The 25,210-nt window shown below is 59.9% G+C and overlaps 2 protein-coding genes across 4 annotated transcripts; both read right to left on the reverse strand.

Moving 5' to 3' along the window:
- Positions 1 to 1,966: 1,966 nt before the first annotated feature.
- On the reverse strand, positions 1,967 to 8,443 carry ABHD17A (abhydrolase domain containing 17A, depalmitoylase). Its single transcript, XM_059869935.1, has 5 exons — positions 8,360 to 8,443; positions 6,102 to 6,607; positions 4,491 to 4,685; positions 3,741 to 3,920; positions 1,967 to 2,888 (listed from the first exon to the last, which is right to left on the reverse strand). Exons 2-5 carry the CDS (start codon positions 6,404 to 6,406, stop codon positions 2,663 to 2,665), a joined length of 906 nt encoding a protein of 301 aa, XP_059725918.1. The 5' UTR covers positions 6,407 to 6,607; positions 8,360 to 8,443; the 3' UTR covers positions 1,967 to 2,662.
- Positions 8,444 to 10,851: 2,408 nt separating this feature from the next.
- Positions 10,852 to 20,471, reverse strand: LOC132339782 (AN1-type zinc finger protein 5-like). Of its 3 annotated transcripts, XR_009489719.1 has the most exons (8): positions 20,348 to 20,471; positions 19,771 to 20,050; positions 18,540 to 18,713; positions 17,423 to 17,576; positions 16,526 to 16,644; positions 14,989 to 15,099; positions 12,356 to 13,283; positions 10,852 to 11,155 (listed from the first exon to the last, which is right to left on the reverse strand). XR_009489719.1 is itself a non-coding variant. In XM_059870274.1 (7 exons), the coding sequence occupies exons 3-7, from the start codon at positions 18,688 to 18,690 to the stop codon at positions 13,135 to 13,137; spliced, it is 624 nt and encodes a 207-aa protein (XP_059726257.1). In that variant the 5' UTR covers positions 18,691 to 18,713; positions 19,771 to 20,050; positions 20,348 to 20,471; the 3' UTR covers positions 12,342 to 13,134. The 3 variants fall into 3 exon arrangements, 2 of the variants coding, with proteins under 2 accessions (XP_059726257.1, XP_059726256.1); XM_059870274.1 differs by lacking the exon at positions 10,852 to 11,155 and having other exon boundaries at positions 12,342 to 13,283; positions 17,423 to 17,516; XM_059870273.1 differs by lacking the exon at positions 10,852 to 11,155 and having other exon boundaries at positions 12,342 to 13,283.
- Positions 20,472 to 25,210: the final 4,739 nt, after the last annotated feature.

Raw genomic sequence — 25,210 nt, forward strand, 5'->3', positions numbered from 1 at the left:
GGCTGCAGGAGGGACTCTGGGGACACTCAAGGCCTTGGTTCTGCCTGTCCCCTCCAAGAAAGGACACTGCAGAGTCCCCATCCAGGTACCAAAACCATCCAGCCCTGTCCCCCACCCAGTGCCCTTCCTTCACCCTAAACTGCAGCACCAGAGGAGGGGAGAGAAGTGTGATCCCAGAGGGGACAGAAATGCTGTCCCAAAGAGGACAGAAGTGCTGTACCAGTGGCTCGTGGCCCAGTTTGGCCCCAGGTGGGGATTCCTGTGCCCAGGGCCCCCAGCCCACACCCTCTGAGGCCTCTGTAGCTCTCACAGAGGTCTCTGTCCCACCTCGCTCCAGCTGCTGAGTGGGGATGGAGCCCCCATCCTGGGCCAGATCCAGACCCAAAGCTCTGACCCTGATCCCAGTCAGGGCTCCCCACCATGGAGGTGGCACCCAGCAATGCCCATTTCCATGGACTCCCATCCTCCCAACCTGCCTCTAGACTTTGGGGATCAGGCTGAACTTTCCTGACCTTCTGCCTTTGTTTTAAACTGAGACACAGGAAAAACAGCCTCAAGCCACCTCAACATCCCCCCAAACCCGAGGAGCTCTGAGCCATCCTGCTGGCGAGGCAGAGCTGGCCTGAAGCATCTGCAGATCAACAGGAAACAGGCAGCAGTAAGAGGATAAAAATACCCTGGGTGCACACAGAACGTCTCTGTGCCAGGATTAGGGAGCCCTGGGACAGTGGGGCCAGAAGGAGCTGGGCTTTGGCTTCCCACACACGTGAGCCCAAGGCTCCCAAACCACCTGGCCACTGCTGGCATAGGGAAGGGGAAGGACTGGGGGATTATGCAGGGAGAAGCCAGCCATCCCAGCTGCTGGACCCCAAAATCCCCCTGGAAATGAGTGAGGCCCCCTCCAGAGCCATCCACTCCTCTTCCAGCTCCTGCATGGCCCCAGCACCAAGGAAGGGCCATCCTTCCTCCTCTGGAACACACTGCTCTGCTCCTGGGAGAGAAGAAGGATGTGTGGGGAGCAGGGGGTCCCGTGCCCCCCACCTCAGTCCCCCCAGCTCCCAGCCCCAAACAATAGGTGCATTGGAGTGCTCAGAGCGTGGGGGTGCAGCAGCCCCCCCGCCTGGCCCCTGAGCCCCTAAGGAGATTAAATCCCTCCTCACATGAGCCTGGCGGGGCCCAGGGCCTCTGTCGGGGACAGGACACCGGGAGGACAGGGAAGGGAAGGGAAGGGCAGAGCAGTGTTTTGCTGTTTGGGTTGGGGCCAGGGATGTCCCAGGGGCAGGAAAACACATAGACAGGCAGCTCTTCCTGGAGTGTAAGAGCAGGCACTGTCCCAAAAACCACCAACCTGAGCCTCTGCCCTTCCCTGCGGCAAATTTCCTGTGCACTGGTGAGAGGACTCCGTGGGACACCCCTGCACCTGCCCCCATGGCCAGTGCACCCCCAGAATCACTGAGGTCCCCACACAGCTCTGGTCAGAACTGGGCATGGAGCAGGTCAAAAATCAAGTTTGCTCTCCCCAGGACCATCCCATGGACCTCAGGAGCACCCTGTGTCCACCCTTGCTGCGCTGGCCTGGTACAGAGCAGACCATGGGGACATCCCCCTTCCCCTGTGACACACCCAGCCCCCCACAGCTCCTGGAAGGCTGAGGCCATCCTCCACCTCTGCACCTGTGATCCCATGGGACCCCCCAATGACACAGGATAGGGGAATGGGCTCCTGCTGTCCCCAAGTCCCACTGCACACACAGACCTTTGGTCCCAGGGGCCAAGGGCATCTTCCCTGCTCCTGTTGGCACCTTGGAGTCATCCAGTCCCCAGAGGAGGGTGACGAGCACTGGGGAGCTGGCCAAGGGCAATCTAGGGAAGGTGCTGAACAGGGGGAAGGTTGAGGGGCTGGACACCCTGGGGCTGGTTCAGGGGCAGGAGCCCCCAGAGGTAGCCAGGGAAAGGGCACACACAGGTGAAACGTTAAACCTCTGCTCTTTATTTGCTGCCTGCTTCCCTCGCCCAGGAGGTTTTCCGGGGGTGACCTGAGCACCAGGAGTGCTCTGGGAAGGCCGAGCAGCGCCAGACTGGAGGAGGTGTGGGGCAGGGGGGCACCTCCTCCATGCATCCCCATAGTCCCCGTGGGGACACGGCTCTGCCCCAGCCGGGGGTGAACACCAGGCACCACCAGCACAGGGCCCGGGAAAGCTCCATGGAGAGCAGGAACTGCCACCTCCTGTGTCCCAGCCACAGGGACACCGGGAGGGGCCGGGGCCCCAGCCCCTCTCCAACTCGCCTTATTGCTATGGTCAGAGCAGCAGAGCGGCCGGGAGGGACTTGGGACTTCACCGGTTTGGGAGAGGGGACAAGGACATGTCTGAAGCCAAGGATCCACCATCGGAAGGTGGGCTCATGTCTCTGGGAAGGGGCAAGGAGGGAGCTGCCGTCTCTGGCCAGCCGGGCCGGTGGTGCCAGCAGCGCCGGGGCTGGCACCAGCAGGGAGGAGAGCTGTGCTCATGGCCGAGAGCAAACACTGTCCATTCCAGGGCCTCCCGCCCTCTCTGAGCCTGGAGCCGAGGCTGAGCAAACCCACTACAGCTCCAGCAGCAGGGACTAGAGAGCTACTGGGAGAACTGGAGGAACAAGCAGAACCCCCCTGCCTGTCGCCCTGGCTAGTTGCGTTGGCTGGCCAGCTCCTGGGAGATGAATTTCCGAAGGCGCTCGAGGTACTGGCTGTAGAGTTCAATGTCATTGTGCCCTGCCCCATCCACCCACAGCGGCTCCACGGCCTTGGGGCAGCGCTCGAACAGTGCCAGGCCGTGGGAGAAGTCGATGACTTCATCCTCTGTACCGTGGATGATGAGGACAGGAGAGGTGATTTTGGAGATCTTCTCAATGCTGCCAAGAGAGTGGATGGGGGAGAGAGGAGAGACGGGGTAAGCACAGGGGATGAGACATTTCCACTCCTCCTGCCCCCAAAACATCCTCTGGGACAGGGACCAGGAAATGCTCTTTGATCGTGGCAGAGCACAGGGACAGGGAGGGACACTGAGCTTCTGCCAAGGAAAAGATCTGCCCCGGTGTGACAGACAAGGAGCAGACAGCAGTGACAACATCCCCATGGGACCTCAGCAGGGCTGATGGGAACTGCTGCAGGACAGCCCTTCCCTGCTGGGCTCTGAGGAAGGGAAGCACGGCTGGTCCCAGGCCATACCAAAGGCCACGTGAGGCCATCAGGATGCAGAGCATGGGCTGGTGGCTCCCAGCCACAGCTTCTGGCTCAGGGACTCTCCCCTGGGCCCCACTGGCCTGGCTGCAAAGGAGAAGCAAAGGAAGAGCTCATCCTCTCAGCACCTCTCCAGCTATCTGAAGAGCAGGAAAATCCCCAAAGAATTACTCTTGGGGGACAGAGGGGTCCCAAGGACACCCAGGGCTTGTGACACCTGACAGGGGCCAGTGGCACAGCCCCAAAGCTGGTGGGCAAAGTCACTGGGACAAGGTGGCCAGGAGGTGATGCCACAGGGGAGTGTGGGGTACACACATGGCACAGCCCTCAGGAGGGGACACAGTGACCCGAGGGAGGGCTACAACTCCCAGAGGGCACCAAATACAGGGCGAGAAGATGTTGAAAGGGATATTTAAACCTATCACAAAAAATGGCCCACATGTGACATGTCCCACGGCTGTGACCAGAGCTGCTCTGGGCACTGCCCCTCCAAACCCTCCATGCCCTCTGCCCGGGGCACTCACTTGGGGAAGGCATCGAACCAATAGGTCTTCTTGGTGTCGGGGAAGGCGACGCGCATGCCGGAGGTGAGCGGGGAGTGCAGCACGATGGCCGCGCACTCGTAGCGGGAGGCCAGGTCAACCGTGGGCACTGTGCCGATGCTCTGTCCATACAAAATGATGTTCTCCGGGCTGATCCCGTACCTGGCACAGGACAGGGCAGCTCAGTGGTGTGGCACACTGCCAGGAGATACAGCTCAGGGGTTACTCCGCTCCGGTCACTGTACCCACAAGGCTCCCAGCAGGGTCTGGGGTCTGTCTGTCCCCCTGATCTTGCCCAGCTCCTCATGGTTGGGCCCAGAGCAGCTCCCCGCGCTCCTTAAGGACCAGGGAGCAGCCAGGGCTGAGCTACCAGCTGAGTTCTGGGGCATGTCAAGGCTTTCCCTCACCAGGTCAGGGTTATAGGGTGTTCAGACCCTGGACTGTAGCCGTGTGGGGCAGCCCCAGCTCTGGGTCACACCGTGAGCCAGGCCTGAGGAAGAGGAGGCAGAGCCTGGCACAGGGCTGCACCCCAAGCCTGGCAGGGGAACCAGAGCTGAGCCTGGCGCAGTGAGACAGGAAGCACAGCTCGTGTCAAGTTCATGCCCCGCAGCATCCCTGCTCCTTGGATCCCCCAGCTGCTCCCTCTACAGTTTTCCAACCACCCCTTCCTGTCTCAAGCGGCCCAGGGTTCCCCTTCTGGGAGATTTCCTGTTTTCCTGAGGCCCCGCTCACCGTGTGCGCAGCGCCTGCCACGCGGCGTCGATGTCGGAGTAGAGGTTGCGCTCCGAGGGCCTGCCCGTGCTCACGCCGTAGCCCGAGTAGTCGTAGGAGAAGATGTTGCAGTTGATGCGGGTGCCCAGCCCGATGTAGAAGCTGCTCATCTGCCCCAGGTCTACTGCGTTGCCATGGGAGAAGAGCACCGTGTACCTGGAACATGGGTATGGAACGTTAATCCTGGGCTCTGCTGGAGCTCCAGCACAGATATTTCCCAAGGCCAGCAACCAAACCCTGGGACACAAAGGGCCAACACCCCTTTAGCCTCCAAGGGAGCTCCCTGTGACACCCCCAGGGACATCCAGACCCTTCAGTGACAGAGCCAGGAGCTTGCTCCCAGCAGGAACAGGCAGCATGAAGGCAGGGTGATGATTTTGTTGAAGTTTTTGAGTCTATTTTTGGTAAAAAGCTCAGGATTTGGGGCCGTTTGCCCAATGGGGATTTCAAGTAAGAATTCTGACAGTGGGTTTTTTCTCTCCTGAGCCTGGCAAGACACCAGATGCTGAGAGAGAAGTGAATTGTGGGAGTGACAAGGCACAAGAAATTTCCACCATAAGGGGAAAAACAATGTTAATCATAAAAATTAACACTAATAGCAGATTGATGAGAGCTTGGCTCCCTTCTGCAAGAGGGAGGGAGCAGGACCCTCTCCCTGCTGAGCCCCTGCAGCTGGTCCAAGGGGTCTGTGGCCAGGCTGAGCCTCCAATTGTGGCCTGGATGCCCAGGGAGCCCCAGCTGGAAGTCAATGACAGGATGATCTGGGGGAGGTCAGACAGTCAGCAGCACCTGATACCCCACGGTTTTGCAGGCCTGATTCCCCCCAGCCCAGGCTCTCCCCTCCAGCCCTGCAGCCCAGGATGTTGGTCTTTGAGGACCTGTTGTTCCTGGGAGGACATAAGAAAAGGGTCAGCTGGGGTGACATGGCCTCCCTCTGCACTTGAACCCCCAAACTGTGCCACTGCTCAGGGAGCAGCTGCCAAGTCCCCTCCTGTTTCCTCTGCCCAGGCACTGACAGTAGAGAGGGGGTCTCCATCTCACACTCCAGGGTGCCAGTTCACAGACCCACGGGAGTGATCAAACCCCTCCTGGCCTTGACTCCCATCACTCTTTTCCTTGAGGAATCAAATGTCCTGTGAATTTGACTAAGCCAGGCTCTCCTGGCTGGCACGGCAGTTGCCCATCCCATGGTCACCACAGGGCTGGGCACAGGGAGAAGCAGCTGGCGCAGCCACCCCGGTGGCCCCTGAGCACCAAGCTCTGTGCAAGCAACTCGAGTACTGCATCACTGCCATGACACTGGGGGACTGTGAGACATCCTGGGGAATCCCCACACCCCTGCAGCCTTGGCTTTGCCTCTCCTGCTTTAACCCCACTCCCAGGGCGGCCACAAGCCAGACCGGTCCTGGGAGAGCAGCTCGCCCGTCCCACCGGATGGACGCCTCCAAAACCCCGGGGCAGGGCCAGCTCCCCCAGCGAGGCTCAGCCAAGGGGGAAGAGGGGACAGGAGCCCCCAGGGCGGCCCCAGGGCAGCCCAGCAGAGCCCTAGCTGGCACACCCGCGGTGACTCACCTGGCGCCGGGCACGCAGCGGACGTACATGCAGCCGACGCGGTTGCCCCGGCTGCTCTTGGTGACAAACACCTCGATGTTGTCCAGCTCCCGCTGGGAGTACTGGAAATCCGCCCTCTCCTTCAAGTGCAGCTTCCAGCGGCCCGCGGCTCCCCGCAGAGAGCCCGTGCTGCCCACGGGCTCGGGCTCGGGCACCATGGCGTAGGTGGGCTCCGGGGGCAGGAAGGCCAGCTTGGCCGCGATGCGGCTGGGGCAGGGCGGGCAGCAGAAGAGGCAGCAGAGTTGGCTGATCGACAGCCCGTTCATGACGGCGGCGAGGCGGGAGGGGAGGCGGCCGCGCCCGGAGCGAGGGAGGATCCGAATCGGACAGAGGCCGGCAACGACGCCGGGCCGGAGACGCCCCGTCCTCAGCTGGCCCTGGGCACGGCTGGCGCCGGCCGTGCAGCGCGGGCCGGGGCGTGCGGCGCGGCTGCCGTGTCCATCTGTCCGTCCGTCGGCTGCGGGGGCCTGCGGGCAGGGCGGAGGCTCTGAGGGCTCTGTCCCCTCTGTGACCCACGGCCGGGGACAAACGTGCTCCCCGCAGTGTCCCCCCCGCTCCCTCGAGCATCTCTGCAGCCCCCCCCCGAAATCCAATCCAAGCTCCTGCCACGTTCGCCAGCCCCCGCGGGCAGCCCACGCGGAGGGGGCGAGGACAAGCGCAGATCCCACACACACCACCCCCACAGCAGCCACACGGCTGATGGGACAAAGGACACGGCTCCCCCGGGGCCACCTAGGCGTTCGGGAGTGCCGAGCTCCAGAGGAAAAAGGGGAAAGGGGAGAGGAAGGGGGGAAGATGGAAAAAAAAAAAAAAAAAAAAAAGCAACTATTTTCTGCAAGTTTGGGCACAGGCTTGAGCTGAGGAATGTCAAACCAGCCCACACCCCGAGGAATTCGCTCCATCTGCTTCCGAAGGCCTGGGAAAGGGGAGGAAAGGGTGGAAGAGGGATATGGCACTGAAACTGGGATTTGGCAGTGAAATATGCCAAAATACTGGGAGCGAAGGGATGCCCCGCGCCCCGCTGGGAGCCCCCTCGGGCCGGTGACCATCCACAGCAGGGCCAGGGCCGATATGACACCTGGCACCAGGATTGGCAGCCCGTGTGCTGGTGGCACCAGCACTCCCGGGGCAGAACGGGGTGTCCGGGGGCCGCACACCCGTATGGGGTCCACGCGGGGAGGGGGCACTACGGGCCACTCATACCGTGTGTCACACTCGTGTCGTGTGTCACGCACACGCTGGGACAAAGCCAGGCACCAGCTGGGGATCCCCCGCCGTGGGTGGCCAGCCCTGCCCGGCCCCTGCCCTCGCCCCACCCTGCCGTGGGGGCGCGACCCACCGCACACACACCGACCCCACACCCACCGAGGGGGGATCCCTGCTGTACTGACCTCTGTGGGGCCCTTCAGGACTGACTGGTGGGTGTTCCCCCCTGCCCTGACAGGAACGGGACCCCCACACCGCACACCCTGACCGGGCTGGGGCTGTGGGACCCCCACCTTGCACACCCTGACTGCACACACGTTTCCCTCCATTGCCCGCTGCCGGCCTCCCCCCAGCACTGACCCTTCCCCCCACCCCTGAGCAGTGAGTTCTCCCCCTCGCTGTCCATTGTGGCCCTCCCACCTTGCAGACAAGCATGAACACCACCACCCCACCCCACTGACCCGTGTGGGGACCCCCGACTGCTGTGGGCTCCAATCCCCTCACTGATGGGTGGGTGACCCCCCCAAACACACACTGAGCAGTGGGACCCCTCCCAATCACTGTGGCTCCTCACAGCCCCACTGGACTCGACCCCCCACTGACCACCTCGAGACCCCCCCGACTATTGAGGGGTCCCCGTGAGCCCCCACTGGCCCGCGTGGCTCTGCCCCCTGCCCCCACCGCCGGCTGCGGGACACGCCGTCACCGGGAGCCTCTCCCGCCTGCTAGGGGGCTCACACACCCTGCCCGGCCTCCCCCCTCCCCTGCCGGCTGGGGGGGGAGGGGCCCACACCCCCACTGACCCCCCCCCACCAAATCGACACTGACCACTGTGTCCCCCCCTCATTGACCAGCGCGGCCTCCCCCGCGTGCCGCGGCCTCCCCTCCCTCTGACCGCGCTGGGGACCCCCACCCACCCACCGTGACCACCCCACCGCCGGGCCCCGCTGCCCGCAGGCCACCCCGGTCCCGTGTAGCCACCCCCGGCCCGTGTGGCCGTGCCCGCCCGGTACCTGCACATCCTCCCAGCCCCGCTCGCCGCTGCCCGAAGCCCCGCGGCCGTTGCGGCCTCCCAGGCGGGGGCGGCGCTGGCCCCGCCCCGGCCGGAAGTGACGCCATCGCCCAGCGCCCGTTGCCATGGGAACAGCGCGGCCGCCTCATGGTGGGGACGCGGCGCGGCCTCTCGTCGGCCCCTGGATCCCAAAATCCCAAATGGGGCTGGAAGGGACCTGGAAATCGTCCAGCCCGACCTTGGTCACCTGGAGCAGGTGGGCTTGGAATGTCTCCGGAGAGGGAGACTCCACCGCATCCCTGGGCAGCTGCTCCGTGCTCTGCCACCCGCAGTGTAAATAAACTCTCCCCCACGTTGAGGGGGGACGTCTTGTGGTTTAGCTTAGTTTATGGCCATTGCACCACTGAAAGGAGTCTGGCACTCACGTTGGAGATATTTAGGTGGATTGGTGAGATCGCCTCTTGTTGGAAAATATACAAGTTTAAAATTTTTATTTCCTAACTTTAGTCTCGTTTGTTCGTCTTTGCCCCGGGGGAAGGGAACGAAAGTTTGGAAGTTTCCCTCCAAAGCATTGTTCCACCAGGAACAATGGCGAGTTCGGCATCTCAGCAGGCCGGGAGCAGCACGAGAGATACACGAGAGATAAAGGTCATCAAGGCCCATTGGTGAAACATCAGCGAACATCTCCTCCAGACCTGCCCCCTGGCACGGCTGGAGACACCTGGAAAAGGCTGGCAAGGAAATGCAAATCAGGAGTGAAGACCTAATTAACATCAGAGGAGAGGAAATCCGTATCCAATAGGAAACCAAATACTAAGAACTGCGCAACTCGGGACCAATGAACATTAAACCGATGGATTTCTATGGGTTTGGGACTGTATAAAATGTGACAAAAATCTAGAAGTTTGAGAAAAATCATGGAGCGCGGCTAAAGAGCAGCGGGGGCGCCCTGGGGGCCGACAAGCGGGAATAGGAGGCGAAAGACAAAGCCTAGATCACGGGCAGCAAGGAGCAGGGGGACGACAAGGAGGAGGAGGAGGAGCGCGGGCTGGACAAGCGCACCCCGGCGCAGGTGGCCTTGGAGAACACGCAGGAGAAGCAGCAAATGGAGGGGATCCTGAAGAAAGCGCCGAAAACCCGCAAGCAGCGAGTGGAGGAGTTGAACAGGCACTTGGATGCTCTGACCGAGCACTGCGACATCCCAAAGTCAGCTGGACTCAGTGAGCGGGCTGCTTGTCACGGCTCTGGAGCTGGGTTTGGTTTGTATCAATGTACATCTGACTGTTCTCCATATTGTTATACTCGCGAATGTAACATCGGAGGTTTTGACTTTATACTGTCTTATAGTCTTTAAAAAAACCCCAAACATCCAACACTCTCAGTCTTCTCTGGATTAACCAAGCCCAGCTCCCACGGTCTCTCCTCATCAAAGAGAAGCTCCAGACCCCAAATTATCTTTGGGACCTCCACTGGACCCTCCCCAGTAGCTCCTTGTCCTTCTTGTCCCAGAACTGGACACAGCAGCCCAGATGTGCCCCCCCCAGCAGAGGGGCAGGCTCCCTCCCTGCCCTGCTGCCACGCTCTTCCCGCTGCCCCCAGGGTCCCAGTGTCCCCCCCTGGTCCCAGGGCACTCTGCTGGCTCAGGGACAGTTTGCCATCCACCAGCAACCCCAGGTCCTTCTCTTCAGAGCTGCTCTCCAGTGGGTCACCCCCAGCCCCTGCTGGCCCCTGGGCTTGTTCCTCCCCGGTGCAGGACCCTGCACTTGCCCTTACTGAACCCCCCAGGTTTGCCCCCACCCAGCCCCCCAGGGTACCTCAGGTGGCAGCACGGCCTTGGTGAATCAGTCACTCCCCCCTGCTCTGAATCACCGCAAAACCCGATCAGGATCCGTTCTATCCCTCGGGCAGGGCGTTGCTACACAAACTGCCCAGGGCTGGAGGAGGTACCGAGCCCTGGGGACAGCGCTGAGCCCACGCGGGCGGTCTCTGCTGTGCCCACCAGGCGGCTCGGAGCTCTGCCTTCAGCCAGGCCCTCCCCCCACATTTCCCGTGTCTCCTACAGAGATGGCACGGGAGGCAGCAGGTCAGTCCTGGTGCAACATACGGCCCGAACGCCCAAGTGCGTATGGGGAGGGGGGAGGCTTTGGGGGCCTGCCCCAAACTCCCTTTCCTGCCCCAAGGGGGTGACAGCAGACAAGAGGGAACCCAGGAGAACCTCAGAGCCCCTCAAGCCCAGCCAGGGCTTCCTGCTCAGGCAGAAGGCAAAACCCCAGATTTGTCAGGGTTGAAGTGACCTCTGGAGATCATCCAGCGCAGCCCCTGGTGGATTTGAGATCTGGGGGTGCAGGTCTGGGGTGCTCTGATCCCCAGCCAGCACCAGGTACTGTCAATGATCATCCACAGGGAAACTGAGGCACAGAGCCCCACAGGCACCCCAAAAGAGCCAAGCCAAGCCCCAAAGAAATACCTGCCTGAAACAGAGCACCCACAGCATCCAAGCAAACTAGACTGTGTTGTATTTACACTCATGGACAGGGAGGGAGAACAGGGAAAGGGGCGGTGCTGGAGAAGCAGGTGGCTGGGGGCTTTCCCAAGGGATCCATGGGAGCTGCTGCACTTCCTGGGGCTGGTGGCTGCAATTCCTGCATCTCCCGAGGGTGAGGGATCATCCTCAGCCTCAGTGGCAAACCCAGCCTGGCCACACACCAGCTCCAGCTCCCCAGGTGTGCGCAGGGGTAACACGTGCAGCCACTCGCGTGCTCCAGACATCAAGTCAATGTTATCCAGAAGGAAAAACCTGAGGAAAAGGCTGGTGAGAGGCAGCCTCACTCCTCTCAGTGCTGGAGGGGGGGGGGGGTGGGGTGGGGGGGTGGTTTGCAGCAGTTTGGGAGGTTCAGATGCTGCTGGTAGCAGCACAGGATGGCAGCTGGCACAGAGGACACACTGCTTTGGCTGGAGCAGACTGCAGAAACCAAACACTCAGAGGGATCCCCCCACCAGCACCTGGGCAGAACTGCCACAAGCAGGGCAGGAAAACAGCCCTTGGAAAGAAGAAGCTGCTGTGATCTGCCCCAGCTGGGCCCTGCAGCTCTGCTGACACCGAGGGAAATGCTTCCAAAGCGTGGGATGGCCAGCAGAGTGGGACAGAGGCTGCTGCTTGTCCCCCGGGACACAGCTGGGTTTCTCTGCTTGAAAGGCAGAGCCCCATGGCCACAGCCCCGCTCCTCGTGTTCCCAGGAATCCCCTGGTCACGGAAGAGGCTGTGGCTGTGCCCCAGGAGCCTCTGCCTGCCTTGTGCTGCATCCCTGAGCCCCAGGTCCTCCCAGCAGAGCCCTCCAGGTGCTCTTTCTGGAGTGGTACTGAGTGGCATTTGGTTTTTCCTACACCTCCCTTCCTGTGTGAGTGTGTGCACCCCCAGAGCCTTCCAAGTGGCTTTTGGAGCGCTTGAGGCCTCTGAGTGTGTTCACCCCAAAGTTCTCCTTCTGCCTTCCCTTGCACCCCAGAGCCCTCCCTGGGCCTTCCAGCACCTCAGGGAATTCTGAGTCTCTCAGTGAGCCCAAAGCCCTCCAAGCACCTCTCCCTGCTCCCTGGGACTCTCCATGGGTGTTTCTCAGCCCCCACCTGGACTTCTGGGACCCTCCTCGTGACCTTCCCTGTGCCCCACTTCCCTCTGTCTGGCTTGCAGAACATCTCCTGGGGACCTGGCCCTGCCTCTCATCCCACAGGGAGGGAGGAGGCAGAGGAGGGCAGCTGGGTGGGCTCCCCAAGCTCTCCCCAATACCAGCATGGCCTACATGGGAGGGGACCCCACTGCCACCTGGATGCAGGGACAGGTCCAGAAGCAGAGGTGTGGGGACCTGAGCTTTGTGCACAACCCTGATGAGAGCGACTTGTGTAAGGCAGAAGGCAGGGAGAGAGGAGAGAAGGGAGAGGAGAAAGGGGAGAGGAAAGAGGGGAGAGAGGAGAGCAGGCACAGGCAGCACTGAGGGACACACACCTTGCTGGGAAAGCAGTCGGGGTTATCCAGGGGTGCTGAAGCAGGAGGCTGGAGCAGGGGTGTTCCCGGCTTCCTCCCCGTGGAGAGAGGCACAAGGCAGCGAGCAGAACCTCCTGGAAGGTCCTGCCCTGCCCACGTCACTTCAAGCCACAAAATATCTTCCCTGTGCCAGCATCACTGCTCAGCCCCCTCGGTGCTTCTCCAACAGCGTCAACAGAGGGTGAGGAGAGGGGTCTGGGGTGCTGGAACTACAGAATCAACTTCTCTGCATCGGAGAGCAAACACCTCCCGGGAAGCAGATGGCAGCCTGGCTGCCAGGATCCCCCAGCTCCCGGGGCTACAGGCAGAGGGAACAGAGTCCAGACTGCTTGGGGACTGCAGCCACAAGTCCTGGGTGGTTTGCAGGACTCGGAGCCGCCGGAAAGGGAAAGGCTGAGCCCGGCAGAGCCTGGCTGAGCCCAGCCGCTCCCGCCATGCAAAGTGCCCGGCAAGAGGCGAGTGTGAAGGTCTTAGAGCCAGAGCAGCGGGGCAGGACGGTCCCTTTTCCATTGGGAAGCTGGTTGAGAACACATCAGCTGAGCTGTGGCTGTCAGGCAGGGAGGGAGAGGAGGAACACCAACTGACTGCCAGAGGCGCGAGGAGTCCCCACGTCCCGGTTTGTGTGCGCTGCTGGAGTCACCCTCACACCGCTGCAGGGGCTGGGAGGAGGAGGAGGAAGGCTGGGAGGAAGGGGAGGAGCACCAGGCAGCCTGGCTGCAGTTCGAGCTGCTCGGACCCCTTCACAACTTCTGGATCTTCTCGGCGATAACGATGGGGTTTTCCTTGCGGATCTTCTCGGCAGCTTCCGCCTTGTAGTCGTATGGGCAGGCATGCATGTCAGAGTACCGGTGAATGGCACAGAACAGGTTCCCACAGCGGCAGTCGAAGCCTGAGGGGAGGAAGAGCAGGGACAAATCCACATCAGACCCCATCCAGCTGGGCAGGAAGGCGGCAGGGCCTGGCTCCTTCTTGCCACGCCAGGAAATGCCACCAATGCAGAGAGAGGGCCAAGAGAGGGGGGCCTGCGGTTCCCCACAGGCCAAAAGGACTCTTCATTTGGGGAAGACCATGGGTGGCTCTTGGCTTTCCTCTGGCTCAGGAGCTCTGTGTGCTTTGGGCAGCCCCAGCTGTCACATGGTGGGAAAGGCTCCCAGAGCAGCTGCTGTCCATGCTCCCTGGGGACAAGAGATGTGCCAGGCACTGCAGTATGCCAGATTGCTAATCCAGACCAGGCTCCCAAGGCAGTCTGAGATGGAGCTGAGCCCTCCAAGTCAGTTGAGCTCCCCAGGGTCACAGAGCAGCAGCTGGACTGACCAGCAGCAAGCAGCAGAGCTGTCACCACCATAGGATCATGTTTGAGCTACTTAGGCTTCAAAATTCCCAGTTTAGTCACTTCACTCAGGGACAATGCTCAGAGTGCTACCATTAACACAACACACTGGGAAAGCAAGGCAGGGAGCAAGCAGGGCATGTGCTGCAGGGAATCCTGCTGGCAGGGAATCGTGCTCTGTCCCTCCCTGTTTTTCCAACTACGGGCTGTAAAGCCCACAAACACCTTGCTCCAAGGTGCCAGTTTACTCCTGGTTGAGGAAACTAATTTTATCCTAAATGCCCTGAATTCACAGGAGTTCTCTGTAAGTGGAATCCTAAAGAGAACTTCTCATAGTTTAAAGGAAACCCTCATCCAGGAAAACAATCCTTTCTGCAACCCAAAGAGCACAGAGCACCCAGCCCAGATCCAGGTTTATAAACCCACCCCTATTCCAGGACAGTGCCCATGAATTTCCAGGCAAGCTCAGGTTCAAACTTTCCAGTCTAGACTTGGCCAAAACCTCTTATATCCATGAAAACAGCCAGTCCCTGGCTGCTGGATGCCCCAAGCAGGCTACAGAAGCAAGTGCTCTGCCAGAACAACATGACCTGCATAGCTCCAGAGTTAACTTTCTTCCAGAGAAGCACTAAATGCCAGAGATAATTTAGGGGAATGATGTTTTTATTAACAAACCACAGCCAAATTAATTGCTTCACTTTCCAGAAGCCTTTTCCCATTGATAGTAGTGCCCTGACACCATCCCAGCACTTCTCTCTCCAGCTTTACAGGCTGCATGCTGAGAGCCATCCTGCTCTCAGGAAGCTAACAGTAGAAATCAGGCAGCATTAACAAATGGGATGAGTCTTGGAGAGGGATTTTCCATTTGGGTCTAGCTCAGTTCATGTCACTGTTACGAAAGATTTACCACAGACCTGACCAGGAGTGGATTCTGATGCACAGCGAGCTCTGCCTTCCTCTACGGCAGCTTCTGCCAAGAAGCAAGAACAACCAAGAGGTGCTGCTGCATCCAATCCTGCTCCCAAGGGCTGCCAGGACCCTGGCAGTGAGTGGGATGTTCCCTAGGCTGCTACCTCAGCCAGGGCTGTTGCTGGTCGGAGCTCCCCTCCCTCCTCTCCTGCAGCACCACAGCTCCAGGATGGATTTGGGGGGAACCTCCAGCCTCTGACCCTCCAAACCCAGCAGCACCACAGCACTGTGCTCACAGGGCTCTCACTCTGGACTGCTTAGGGCACAGGGAAGCTTTCCCAGGCCAGGCACTTACCAGTCAGCCCAATCTTCTTCCGGCAGGTGAAGCAGCGATTCTTCTTCGGTTTCGGTTTTTCCGAAGCCGTCTTGCCCTCAGCCGTGTTCTGGGATATCTCAAGCAGGGTACCTGAAACAGAGGCCAGAGTTTTGCTGCCCTTCTGGATAAACCAAATATTCATTTTATCACAGGAGCTGCTTGAGGCTCTGATGACTCTCTGTGTGTACACTGCGCTGGCTATCATACCCCAAACTGTGAGATTTGCCTTGTTCCACCGACATCTCCACCTCAGAGCTTTCTCTCTGTTTCAAATGCCTTAAATCCAAAGCTGAAGTGGCCACTGGACAGTGACTGGATAGTCACTAGAGCTCAGCTGCTGTACAGCAACACAGCTGTCAGCTGAGCCCACAGTTAATCTTCGCAGGGAGAAAAAAAGTTAACCCCTTGCAAGTACTACTAATTATTTTTGCTGACTCTTATGTAAGTGTTCCCCAAATGTAGGTCTTAGAATGCTTTACACAGATATCCATCACTGCCTCTAATCTACCAAAGGGAAAACTGAGCGTTCAAAGCCAGATTGTTAAAGGTCATTGGTGCTTAGCAGGATTTCCTCCAGTACCTAAGCAGGTTAGAGAAGTCAACAGGAGGGAGGAGCTCCAACTGCTCCTTGGAGCACCTGCGGTGCAGGCTGCTCTGAGGAGACAAAACAGAGACAGCTTTATGGAGCTGACCCTAAACAGCCTCCTAAAAACTACGCAGGCAGATGAAAGGGGCAGGCTCTCCCAAGCCTCTTTTTAACAGTCTCTCACCTGCCTGTTGCAAATTGCCTCCTGGGCTTGCAGGCAACAGATTACCTAACCCACAATGCCCAGCCATGTGTGGTGACTAGAGCCTGGCTTTTTAGCAACCAACAGCTCCTGGGTTTTTTTAACTTTCAATGCAAGCAAGCTGTCAGCTGAGCAAAGGAGGGTGTCTGCATGCAGATCACCTGCTTATGGCATCAGCTGGAGGATGTGCCACACTGGGCAATGACTCTGCTGCTCCTCCATCACGTCAGGGCACTCCCTGTGTAACACCCCCCGAGGGACACGCTCCCCCATCACACGGGGTGACAACAACAGGCCTCCACTACCCCCAGGCACTGTCACAAAGGAGTCACCTCTCTCCAAGCCTCGGATGGATCTGTCTCCCTTCCTCCCCCTCGGGAGCTGGCAGGGGAGTGCCGGCAGCAGCAGCCGCGTCAGGCTGTGGGACGCTCCGGGCTCACTGCCATTCGCTGGGAGAGGCGTCATGGAAGATTATCCTCCTGCCAGCCACTCGAGGGCTGGCAGCCACTCAGCCCTCAGCCCACAGAGCAATCTCTATCAGCCTGCCCTCGGGCACAGCATTTGCTCTCCTCCCTGTCACCAAAACAAGTTTCCTCCTCAGCTCTCAGGTGTGTCTTTACTGCCGGGAGGGGACACGCCCCAGGGTCAGCAGCTGTCCCTGCTGCTCCAATGGACTCCTGAGCTCAGTGTCACTCAGATCTGTGCAAAGGACAAACCAACCACCCTACCTGATGAGGAAGAAGCCGATGAGGCTTCATCTGTCTTGGTGAATTCCTCTGTCTCGTTGCTGGTTTCCTCTCTGGATATGCTCATGGCCGTCATCTGATGGGTCACAGGAGTCTGAGCGCTGGGAGCATGTGCAGCAGACAAACAAAAAGAGAAAACACAAGTATTTTCATTTGGTGGACAGTTATGTGGAAGAGAACTTCAGCCCATAAAGTTTATTTCCTGATATTCAAAAGTAGGTCAGGAGCACAGGTCAATTCCCCTTGAGATCAGGGATAAAAGTTCTTTACAGACATAAATGGAATGAATCTGTGATGATCTCAGTTTCCTTTTGCACCCAATTATATCTCAAAGCCAAGGCAAGAGCCTATCCAAACAAGTCGAGGGGCAGGAAAACAGTTATGAGTCAGGGCTGTAATGTTCAACACAGCTCTGTCCTCCTCCCCATCAAACAGGCCCAAGGTCTCTAATCCTGCTGTCACAGCTTCCAGACTGGGTCATCAGCAGGTGCTTTCACTTAGAATCCCACGACATTCTGAGCTGATGATCCTCATGATTCTTCCAAGTCCAACTCTTTTCCCTGCACAAGAAAACCCCAAAAATCCCAATACCTGTGACTGAGCAGAAACTGAACAGCAGAACAGAGCCAGGGACACACAAGGTACACTGGCTGCAGGAGAACCAAGATGCCACTCAATGTACTACCAACCCTCTGATACCTCACTCTACTCATCAGACATCAGCAGGGACATCTCAATCTTCCAAATAAACCAGAATCACAATGCAAAGGTTGACCCAGCCTGTTCACAGACATATAAAGGATGACAGCCTGTCCCTTGTGTCCCAGAGCTGGATTTTAGCAGGGTTTAAATCACCTCCCCTCCAGACTCTGCCCCTACCTGGCTTTTGCATCCTCAGGTGTGGAGTCTCCCTCCGCGCACTGTCCTGCGATGGCCTCGGGAGCCATGGGGCTGCTGCTGGGACCACTGGGTGCTACGAGACAAGAGCAGGCTTGGTCAAGTCTCTGGGAAGTATCAGCCAGTTCCTCAGGTGCTTGACAGTCAAGGAGAAAGGAGAATGAGCACTTTCAGCAGGCCTTACACTCCTGTTCCCTACTGGAGCTGGGCGGGCACACCCCTGTTGGGATCACTCCCATATCCCTGTTCCTACACTCTCCCCTCCAAATTTGTGCATGGGACTCTGTGGGACACCAGGGCTGTCTGTCAATAGCACTTTGTAACTTCTCCAAGGTGTAAGAACCAGATCTTCATCTGCTGAAAGGAACAGGCTTCTGAAAGGAACAGGCCTCAACAGGCACATACGGGTTTGTGTCAGCTGAGAATCTAAGCTGGGGTCTTAGGAAGAGCCTTTGTCAGGAAAAGTCATGTTTCTGAGCATATTTTGTGTGGGTAACTCAAGGGAAGCCATGATGAATTCCATGACCCCCAGGAATAAACTGTGGAAGAACTCTCAGGGGCATTTCTCACTCTGTACATGTGGCATCTGCACAAACCCCCAGCGAAAGAAATCCCTGCTTACGTTGCAGAGAGCATCCTTCCCCTGCTACCATCCCAAGTGCAGGAAACAAACCTTGTAAGTCATGGCTTTTAGATATCCCACTGTTAAGATAAGAATATTATACAAATAGGCCAAATAAAATTTCCTTGTGGGGCTTTGTCATGGTTCCCAGCAGTCAGCACCTAATCAGGGAGCAGGAAATAGCTGAAAGCTGGGATCACCATTAGCACATGTGAAATTCTACAGTTTACTGGAAGGTGCTGGCTGGGATAGGGCTTCCCAAACTGGTGAGACTGGGAAGAAAGCAAGTGCCCCTCCTAACAGGGAAGAGAAGTGCTCAAGGGCTTGGGTCCTTGATTTAGAGCCTTGGGCATCCATAGAAAGGGAAATATGATTTTTCTAGGAGGGGGTAAATCTGCTGGTGGCCAAGCACCATGCTGAACACAGATTGTACCCAGATACCCATTTAAGACAGATTTCCAGGAAAAAATCCTCTACCTGGAGGGCTTATCCGGTCACTGCTCTGCTGCCTCTGCAGGAACTCCTTATAGCACACGGAGCACATGCCGTTGGTCCGGGGGCTGCCATAGAACCCACAGCCCGTGGTACACAGCAGAGGCACCTGCGTCTGGTTTGTCTCCTGAGCCATCCTCGCCCCTCTGAGGCACGGAGCTGCAGGGAGCAATCAGAAATAAACCCGGGACAGCTGTGAGGGCCTGAGCACTCGGGCATTGTGTGCTGCAGCTGATCAGGAAGGAGCACAAAGGATCCCAAGAGAGCCCGGTTCCTGCACGTGCACAACCACACCAGGCCCCCAGACCTCGAGCGCTCAGGGGTCCTGAAATCCGTGTCCTTGGGCCCTAAGCCACCCAGAGCTGCCCAGAGCCAGACTGCAAAGCCAACAGGAACTGGCTCCCAGCTCTCCCTGCTACACCACGAGGCCCCCTAAACTCCCGGTGACACACGAGCACATCAGACCCCAACAATCCACTCTACCCCGGTACCAAATGAGCCCCCACAGCACTACTGATGCCCCCTGTGAACACCCACACCTCACACGCCCAGTGCAGGCCCAGTCAGTCACATTTTGGTTTTCATTTCAAGCCTGGTTTAGTTTTTTAATTCTCAGGAAGATGACGCAAGCGATGCAGAAAGAACCCACTGACGCTCTGCTCTGACATACGTGGGTAAGGAGAGCGTTAGCATGGTTAAGAAAATAAGGATAAGGTTTTCTTTCCAGCAGAAAGATGTGACTCCAGAACACCTTCCCAGGAAAAACAGCTGACAAGCTGAAACCTAATTTTGAATTTAATCCTAGTAATTTCTCTCTGGATCACATGCAGTTACCTCCAACCCCAGGAACCGGCCCCTTCCAGCCACACACGGTGTAGCATTTACAGGGCCAAACCCACCACAGTGCTCCAAATGAGAACCATGAGGCACAAACAAAAACCACACACAATTCCAATGTGTGTGGACAACGTGGCTGCAGCCAGTCCAACTCTTACACAGAACAAGGGGAGAGGATGTGCGCAGGACCATGGTGGGTGCGGGTGGCTCCAGCTCGGGCACAAAGCCACGGCGTTGGTACCAGGAGCTCCCAGCTGTTCTGCCTTTGTGGGGTGCATGAAGTACCCACGACCTCCCAGCGAGCCCTGCCGCCTCCCTTCCTGCTCCTACAAAACTTGCTTCACCGAGGGAATAAACAAGACAAACACGAAATCATTACCCTGCCAGGAGCGCTGCCGTGGGACGGAACCGGATCACCTCTGGTTTATCCCTCCTCGTCCTCAGCTGGGGGATGCGGGTTTCGGCTCCGCACCCGGGGGTCCCCCGCAGAGCTCAAACCAACGCCCCCATCGCCAAACCGGGACCCTCCCGGCCCGAACCGGCCTCTCCTCAGGCACTCGCAGCCAGGGCAGCCCCGCTAGCCGCGGATCCCTCGGGGGTACCGGCCGGAGCCCGCTGCCACACGGACAAACCTTGGGGAGCTGCTGTCGATCGAGTCCCTGCGGAGAGAAGGGGCCGCGGGCTCAGCCCTCCCCGAGCGCCGCACGGCCCAGCCGGCCGGACGGGCCGAACCGCGGCCCCCGCCGTGCCCGGGCGGCCCGGGGCTGCCGGGACCCCCCGTCCGGCCGGGGAGAGACCCCCGCCCGCCCCCTCCCGCGGCTGGCCCCGGCCCGCCGCCCCCCGCGGCCGGGCCCCGCGCCCCCCTCCCGGCCCGCGGCGCTAATCGAGGCCGAGGCTCCGCGGCCTGCGCGGAGCGGGAGCCCCGGGCCGGGCCCCGCTCTCCGGGCCCCACTCACCGGCGGCGGATGAAGGCGGGCGGCCCCGGGCCGGGCCGGGCCGGCCCCGGGAGGCTCAGGCGGGCGGCGGGCAGGGAGCGCTGCCGGGAAACATGGCGGGCGCGGGCCCCGAGCGCCTCCCCCGGGGAGGGCCCGGGACGGGGGGGACGGGACGGGGGGGGACGCGAGGCTTGGGACGGGGCCGGGGGTGTCGGTGCCAGCCGGGGAGAGGGCAGGGGGCTGCGGCAGCCCCCGGGGACACGGGCAGGGGTGCAGGGGAGGGGGCTGGGGTGTGGGTGTGCTCAGCAATAGCTGAGCGGGCTGTGACCCCCCGGCTGTGGGAACAGGAGTGTAGGTGGGCTCCGGGAAGAGCGGAGGGCACTGTGAGCCCTCCCTGCCCCGGCCATAGCGGCATAGGCAGGGGCTGGGGCATGGGTGTGCTTCGGCAACAGAGGCGAGGGCTGTGACCCCCTGGTTACAGGGACTGCGGTGTACGTGTGCCCTGACTGTAGGGGAGGGAGCTCTGACCCCCTTGGCTGTAGGGCTGGGGTTATAGATGCCCCATCTATAGCTGAGGGGCTGAGACCCTCATGTGGGTGTGTGGGGTGGGACACAGCCCGCTCCCCTGCAGAGACAGGGGTCACAGCCACACCAGGAAGGGGGGCGAGACCCTTGTCCCTTGAGCTATAGGGGCTGGGACACACATATTGCATGGCTGTAGAGGCTGTGACATTGCGGGGGCTTCAGCTGCAGGGCAGGGGACTGGGGACATGGCTGTAACTGCTGGGGAAGAGCCTGGACAGCGCTCTGCTCACACCCCATCCATAGGGGAGGGCTGCAGCCAGCTCTGCCCCAGCGGCAGGAGAGGGGCTGGGACCCCCTGCTCTGGGGTCTGGGGCCGTACGCCATCCATAGTGTGGGTAGGATGCTCCAGGGGCCTCCAGCTGCAAGGGAATCTCTACAAAACTGTTCCTGCCGCTCTTCAGCAAGCACTGGAGGATGTGGGGGTTTATTCAGTCAAAGCTTTGCTCAGGTGGCCCAGCTGGTCGTGGGGCCGATTCCCTTCTGAGCTCGTGTGCCCAGCCCTGCGTGCAGAACTCCCCTCTGAGCCCGTATGTCCGTGCCGGGCTCCAGAGCTCTCCTCCGAGCCCATGCCGGGGGTCCAGCCCTCCCCACTGCCATTGCCATGGGGGCAGACCCCGCAGGAGAAAACGCCCGCTCCCAGCTCTGCTGGGGCTGGGGAACACCAGCAGCAAAACCCCGGGAAGCCAGGGGCAAGCTCTGCTCGGGAGTCTCCCCAGCACCTCCGTGCCCAAAGCCCTACGAAGAGCTGTGCCCTGAGCTCCGGCGGGGTTCGGCCCGGGTTCGGTTTGAAGAGAGGCGCGGGCCGGGCTCCGCTCTGGGGGTGCCTGGCGGGAACCTTTGGGGCAGCGCAGAGCTCCCTGCGGGGACAGGCTGGGACATTTCCAGTGGCACCACCCCGGGCGGGCGCGCGGCCACCAGGTGGCACCTGGAATCCACGGACGTGGGCACGGGTACCCAGAGAGGGTGAGGGCACAGAGGGTGGGTGCCCAGGAATGGTGGGTACACAGGTAGCCAGGGACGATGGGTGCACGGGTACCCACAGACGGTGGGCACACGGGTATCCAGGGATGGTGGGTGCACAGGTACCCACAGATGGTGAGCACACGGGTACCCAGGAATGGTGGGCACACAGGTACCCGGAGACAGTGGGCACACAGGTAGCCAGGGATGCTGGGTGCACAGGTACCCTGGGAAGGTGAAAGCACAGATACCCAGCATGGTGAGTGTACAGATACCCACAGAAGGTGGGCACACGGGTTCTCCTAGAGGTGGGCACACAGGTCCATGGGGATAGTGAATACACAGGTACCCTGGGAAGGTGTGTGCAGGAGTTACCAGGGAAGATGTGTGCGCAGGTAACCGGGGAGGGTGGGGTGGGCATAGAGGTGCCCATGGAAGGTGAGGGCACAGGTAACTCACGCCCCTGCAGCCTCCCAGGCATCCCTCACCTACTGCCAGCCCCGTGCTCCAGCCAGCCCTGCAGAGGGAGTCCCTGGACCTGCTTTGTTAGTGAGGGTCACTCAGCTAACAAGGCTCCCTTGGCTAATGAGGCTCCCATGGCTCTTGCAGACCAGGGGTCTTGGGGCTGCCAGCTCCAGCCCAGTGTGCCTCTGGCTCCTGGGGTTCCCCACGCACCCTCTGGTGCTGCTGTTCTGCTCCCCAAACCCTTCAGCTTTGGGGATCAGGGCACCTTCTGGGGGGACAGAGCCCCAGCAGCCCCAGCTGGGCAGGTGGAGCACAGGGGCTGCTCTGAGGGCAGTTACAAGGGGATCAGGAGGTGCCTGACCCTGGGGGGCTCTGAGATCCCGCCTGTGGCTGAGGCAGCACGGCAGGAGCTGTGGGGAGGCGGGGGGCACGCAGCACAGGGCAGGCCGGGCAGTGAGATATTAATACACATTTTCCCGTGATATTCTGACACAATTTTCAGAGCCAAAGCCGGAGGGAGCTCCTGGCTGGCACAGCCTGGGTTTGTTGCTCTCCCTCTTCACTCTCCCTCACCCCCAGATCTAGCGGTCCCCCCACCCCTGTGACTCCCAGAGCACCAGGACGTGTTGCTGCAGCATCGTCTCCATCTGTCCTTGAGCCGTGGGAGAGGAGAGGGGAGCTGGCCCCATCCCTGCCGGCATCAGCCTTCTCCACTGCATCTTCTCCGCCTGGGTTATCTAATGGCTGTGACAGAGCCTTTAAATGTCACCCACTAAAGAGAGCACGACGTCGTCCGGGAAGGGAGGGGAGGCTGGGTGAGACAGGATGGGAAAAACAGGAGCAAAACAGTATCGATTTCCAGCCAATTATCACTGTTATCAAAGCAGAGCAATTAAAGGATGAGGCCACATCGCCAATACCCGGCTGCCCCTCCGAGGCGAGGCGCGGGCTCAGCGGCTCTGTCAAACCCACACAAACACACAAACACATCCGAGCGCCTCGTTCCCTCTGTACGTGTGTGTCCGTGTGTGCTCGGGGCACACGCGTGTGCTCACACACACACACACACACACACACACACACACACACACACACACGTCCTGAGCTTCGCGGCGTCTGCTGAGCTTGTTTTGCCCGTGCAGTTAATCTCCCCAGCCCGCTTCACCGCCTCGATCTCCGCGCAGCCAGGATGTGCTTCCCTCCATCTGGCTCTGGCTGAGCCCAGGGAGGGTGGAGGGCGCTGGGGACGGCTGGCAAAGCACTGCCCGGGCCTCTCGCCCGACGAGGGGCTGGAGCTGAGGGAACTCAGGGCATTTCTCCTCCTCAGGTAGTCTAAAATGTTCTCTCTCCGTGTGCCCATCACTCCTTCTCCCTCCTCCTTCCTGCCGCTCCCAGGCGCGGGGCCTGGCTCCGACCCTGCTGCGCCCCAGGGCTCTCCCAGGCTGCCAGCTGGGCACTCGCCCTGCGCATGGTTTTGGCTTATGCTCTTGCAGGATGGATGTCGGAGCCACACAGCTCCGAATCACACCATCCCTGTCACTCGGTTTGTTCAGCTGGAGCGCAGGAGACTGAGGGGAGGCTCCTGGGGGCTGCAGCTCCTCCCCAGGGGAGGCACAGGGCCAGGGGCTGAGCTCTGGGACAGGGACAGGGACAGGAGGCCAGGAAGCGCTGGAGCTGGGCCAGGGCTTGGCATGGAGCTCAGGGCAAGGTTCTTCCCCCCAGGGTGCTGGTGCTGGGCACTGCCCAGGCTCCCCAGGGAATGGTCCCAAGGCTGCCAGAGCTCCAGGAGCTTTCAGGGCTGCTCAGGGTGGGAGTGTTGGGGTGGCTGTGCAGGGACAGGGGCTGGGCTGATGATCCTTGTTAGTCTTTTCTCACCCAGGATATTCCAGGATTTTCTGATTCTGTGATTCCATCACTGGTAGGTGGTGTTTGGGAGCACCAAAGATGCCAGCAGGGACCAGTCCTGGCTCAAAGTGCAGTCCAGAGCAGTAATGGGGGTTACATGTGGGGGATACACTGTGTCACAGCACAGTGACTCAGTGGCCCTGGCACAGGGTGCCCAGAGCAGCTGTGGCTGCCCCTAAATTTCTTGGAAATGTCCAAGGCCAGGTTGGCCAGGGCTTGGAGCACCCTGGACAGTGGAAGGTGTCCCTGCCATGGCAGGGGTGGAGCAGGATGAGCTTTGAGGTCCCTCCCAACCCAAACCAGTCTGGGGTTATACAAACACGCACAGTGAACAGCTTGAGACATGGCAGTGTGGTTCCAGTCCTGGGACAGTCAAACCACAGCCAGGGTCGATCCCTGGTTGGGCAGACCCCAAAGCCTCCCCTTTCCAGCCTGGCAGCCTTGTCCCCAAGGGCTGCCCTATCCACATCCAGTGGCACAGCTTGAGAGCAGCATCTCCAGCAGCCACCCCAGGATATGCTTCCCGAGCATCTGGGGAGGAAGGGAAGCTGGGCTCAGGTCCTATTGACTGGGAGGGAGTTTATATGGAAAACCACAGAGGCTGACAGCAGCAGAAACCCTGTGCTCCTTGTTTGGCCTTGGCCACACTTCTCTGCAGCTCAGGAGCCCCATGCTGGCTCTCACCACTGAGAATTGCTGCTTCCCTGGGGAATGAGCAGGACCTGAGTCCCGACACCCTGCCTGGTCCCTGGTCACCCACCCTTCCGTGTCCCCTGGATGCCAGCCGTGCACAGCTAACACATTAACCTAGTGCTGCACCCGCCCCCGGCCCCGCGCTCCCTGCCTGTGTGACACACATCTGGGCGAGCACAGAGGAGTAGGGGGGCATCAAATCCTTTTAAAAGGCTCAGTGGGTTAGAAACCCCCTTGCAATTACCACCTTCTCCTTGTCTGGTGCACACAAAGGAC

Source organism: Haemorhous mexicanus, chromosome 29 (genome assembly GCF_027477595.1).
Source record: "Haemorhous mexicanus isolate bHaeMex1 chromosome 29, bHaeMex1.pri, whole genome shotgun sequence".
Classification (NCBI taxonomy): domain Eukaryota; kingdom Metazoa; phylum Chordata; class Aves; order Passeriformes; family Fringillidae; genus Haemorhous; species Haemorhous mexicanus.

Excerpts from the sequence above, each read along its gene's own strand:
- ABHD17A (XM_059869935.1), bottom strand. The coding sequence starts at position 6,406 with ATGAACGGGCTGTCGATCAGCCAACTCTGCTGCCTCTTCTGCTGCCCG. Across the intron at positions 4,686-6,101 it reads CGCTGCGTGCCCGGCGCCAG|GTACACGGTGCTCTTCTCCC; the intron begins GTGAGTCACCGC and ends CCCATGTTCCAG. Across the intron at positions 2,889-3,740 it reads TGGTTCGATGCCTTCCCCAA|CATTGAGAAGATCTCCAAAA; the intron begins GTGAGTGCCCCG and ends CTCTCTTGGCAG.
- LOC132339782 (XM_059870273.1), bottom strand. The coding sequence starts at position 18,690 with ATGGCTCAGGAGACAAACCAGACGCAGGTGCCTCTGCTGTGTACCACG. Across the intron at positions 17,577-18,539 it reads TGACCGGATAAGCCCTCCAG|CACCTGAGGAACTGGCTGAT; the intron begins GTAGAGGATTTT and ends TTGACTGTCAAG. Across the intron at positions 16,645-17,422 it reads CCTGAGGATGCAAAAGCCAG|CGCTCAGACTCCTGTGACCC; the intron begins GTAGGGGCAGAG and ends ACATGCTCCCAG.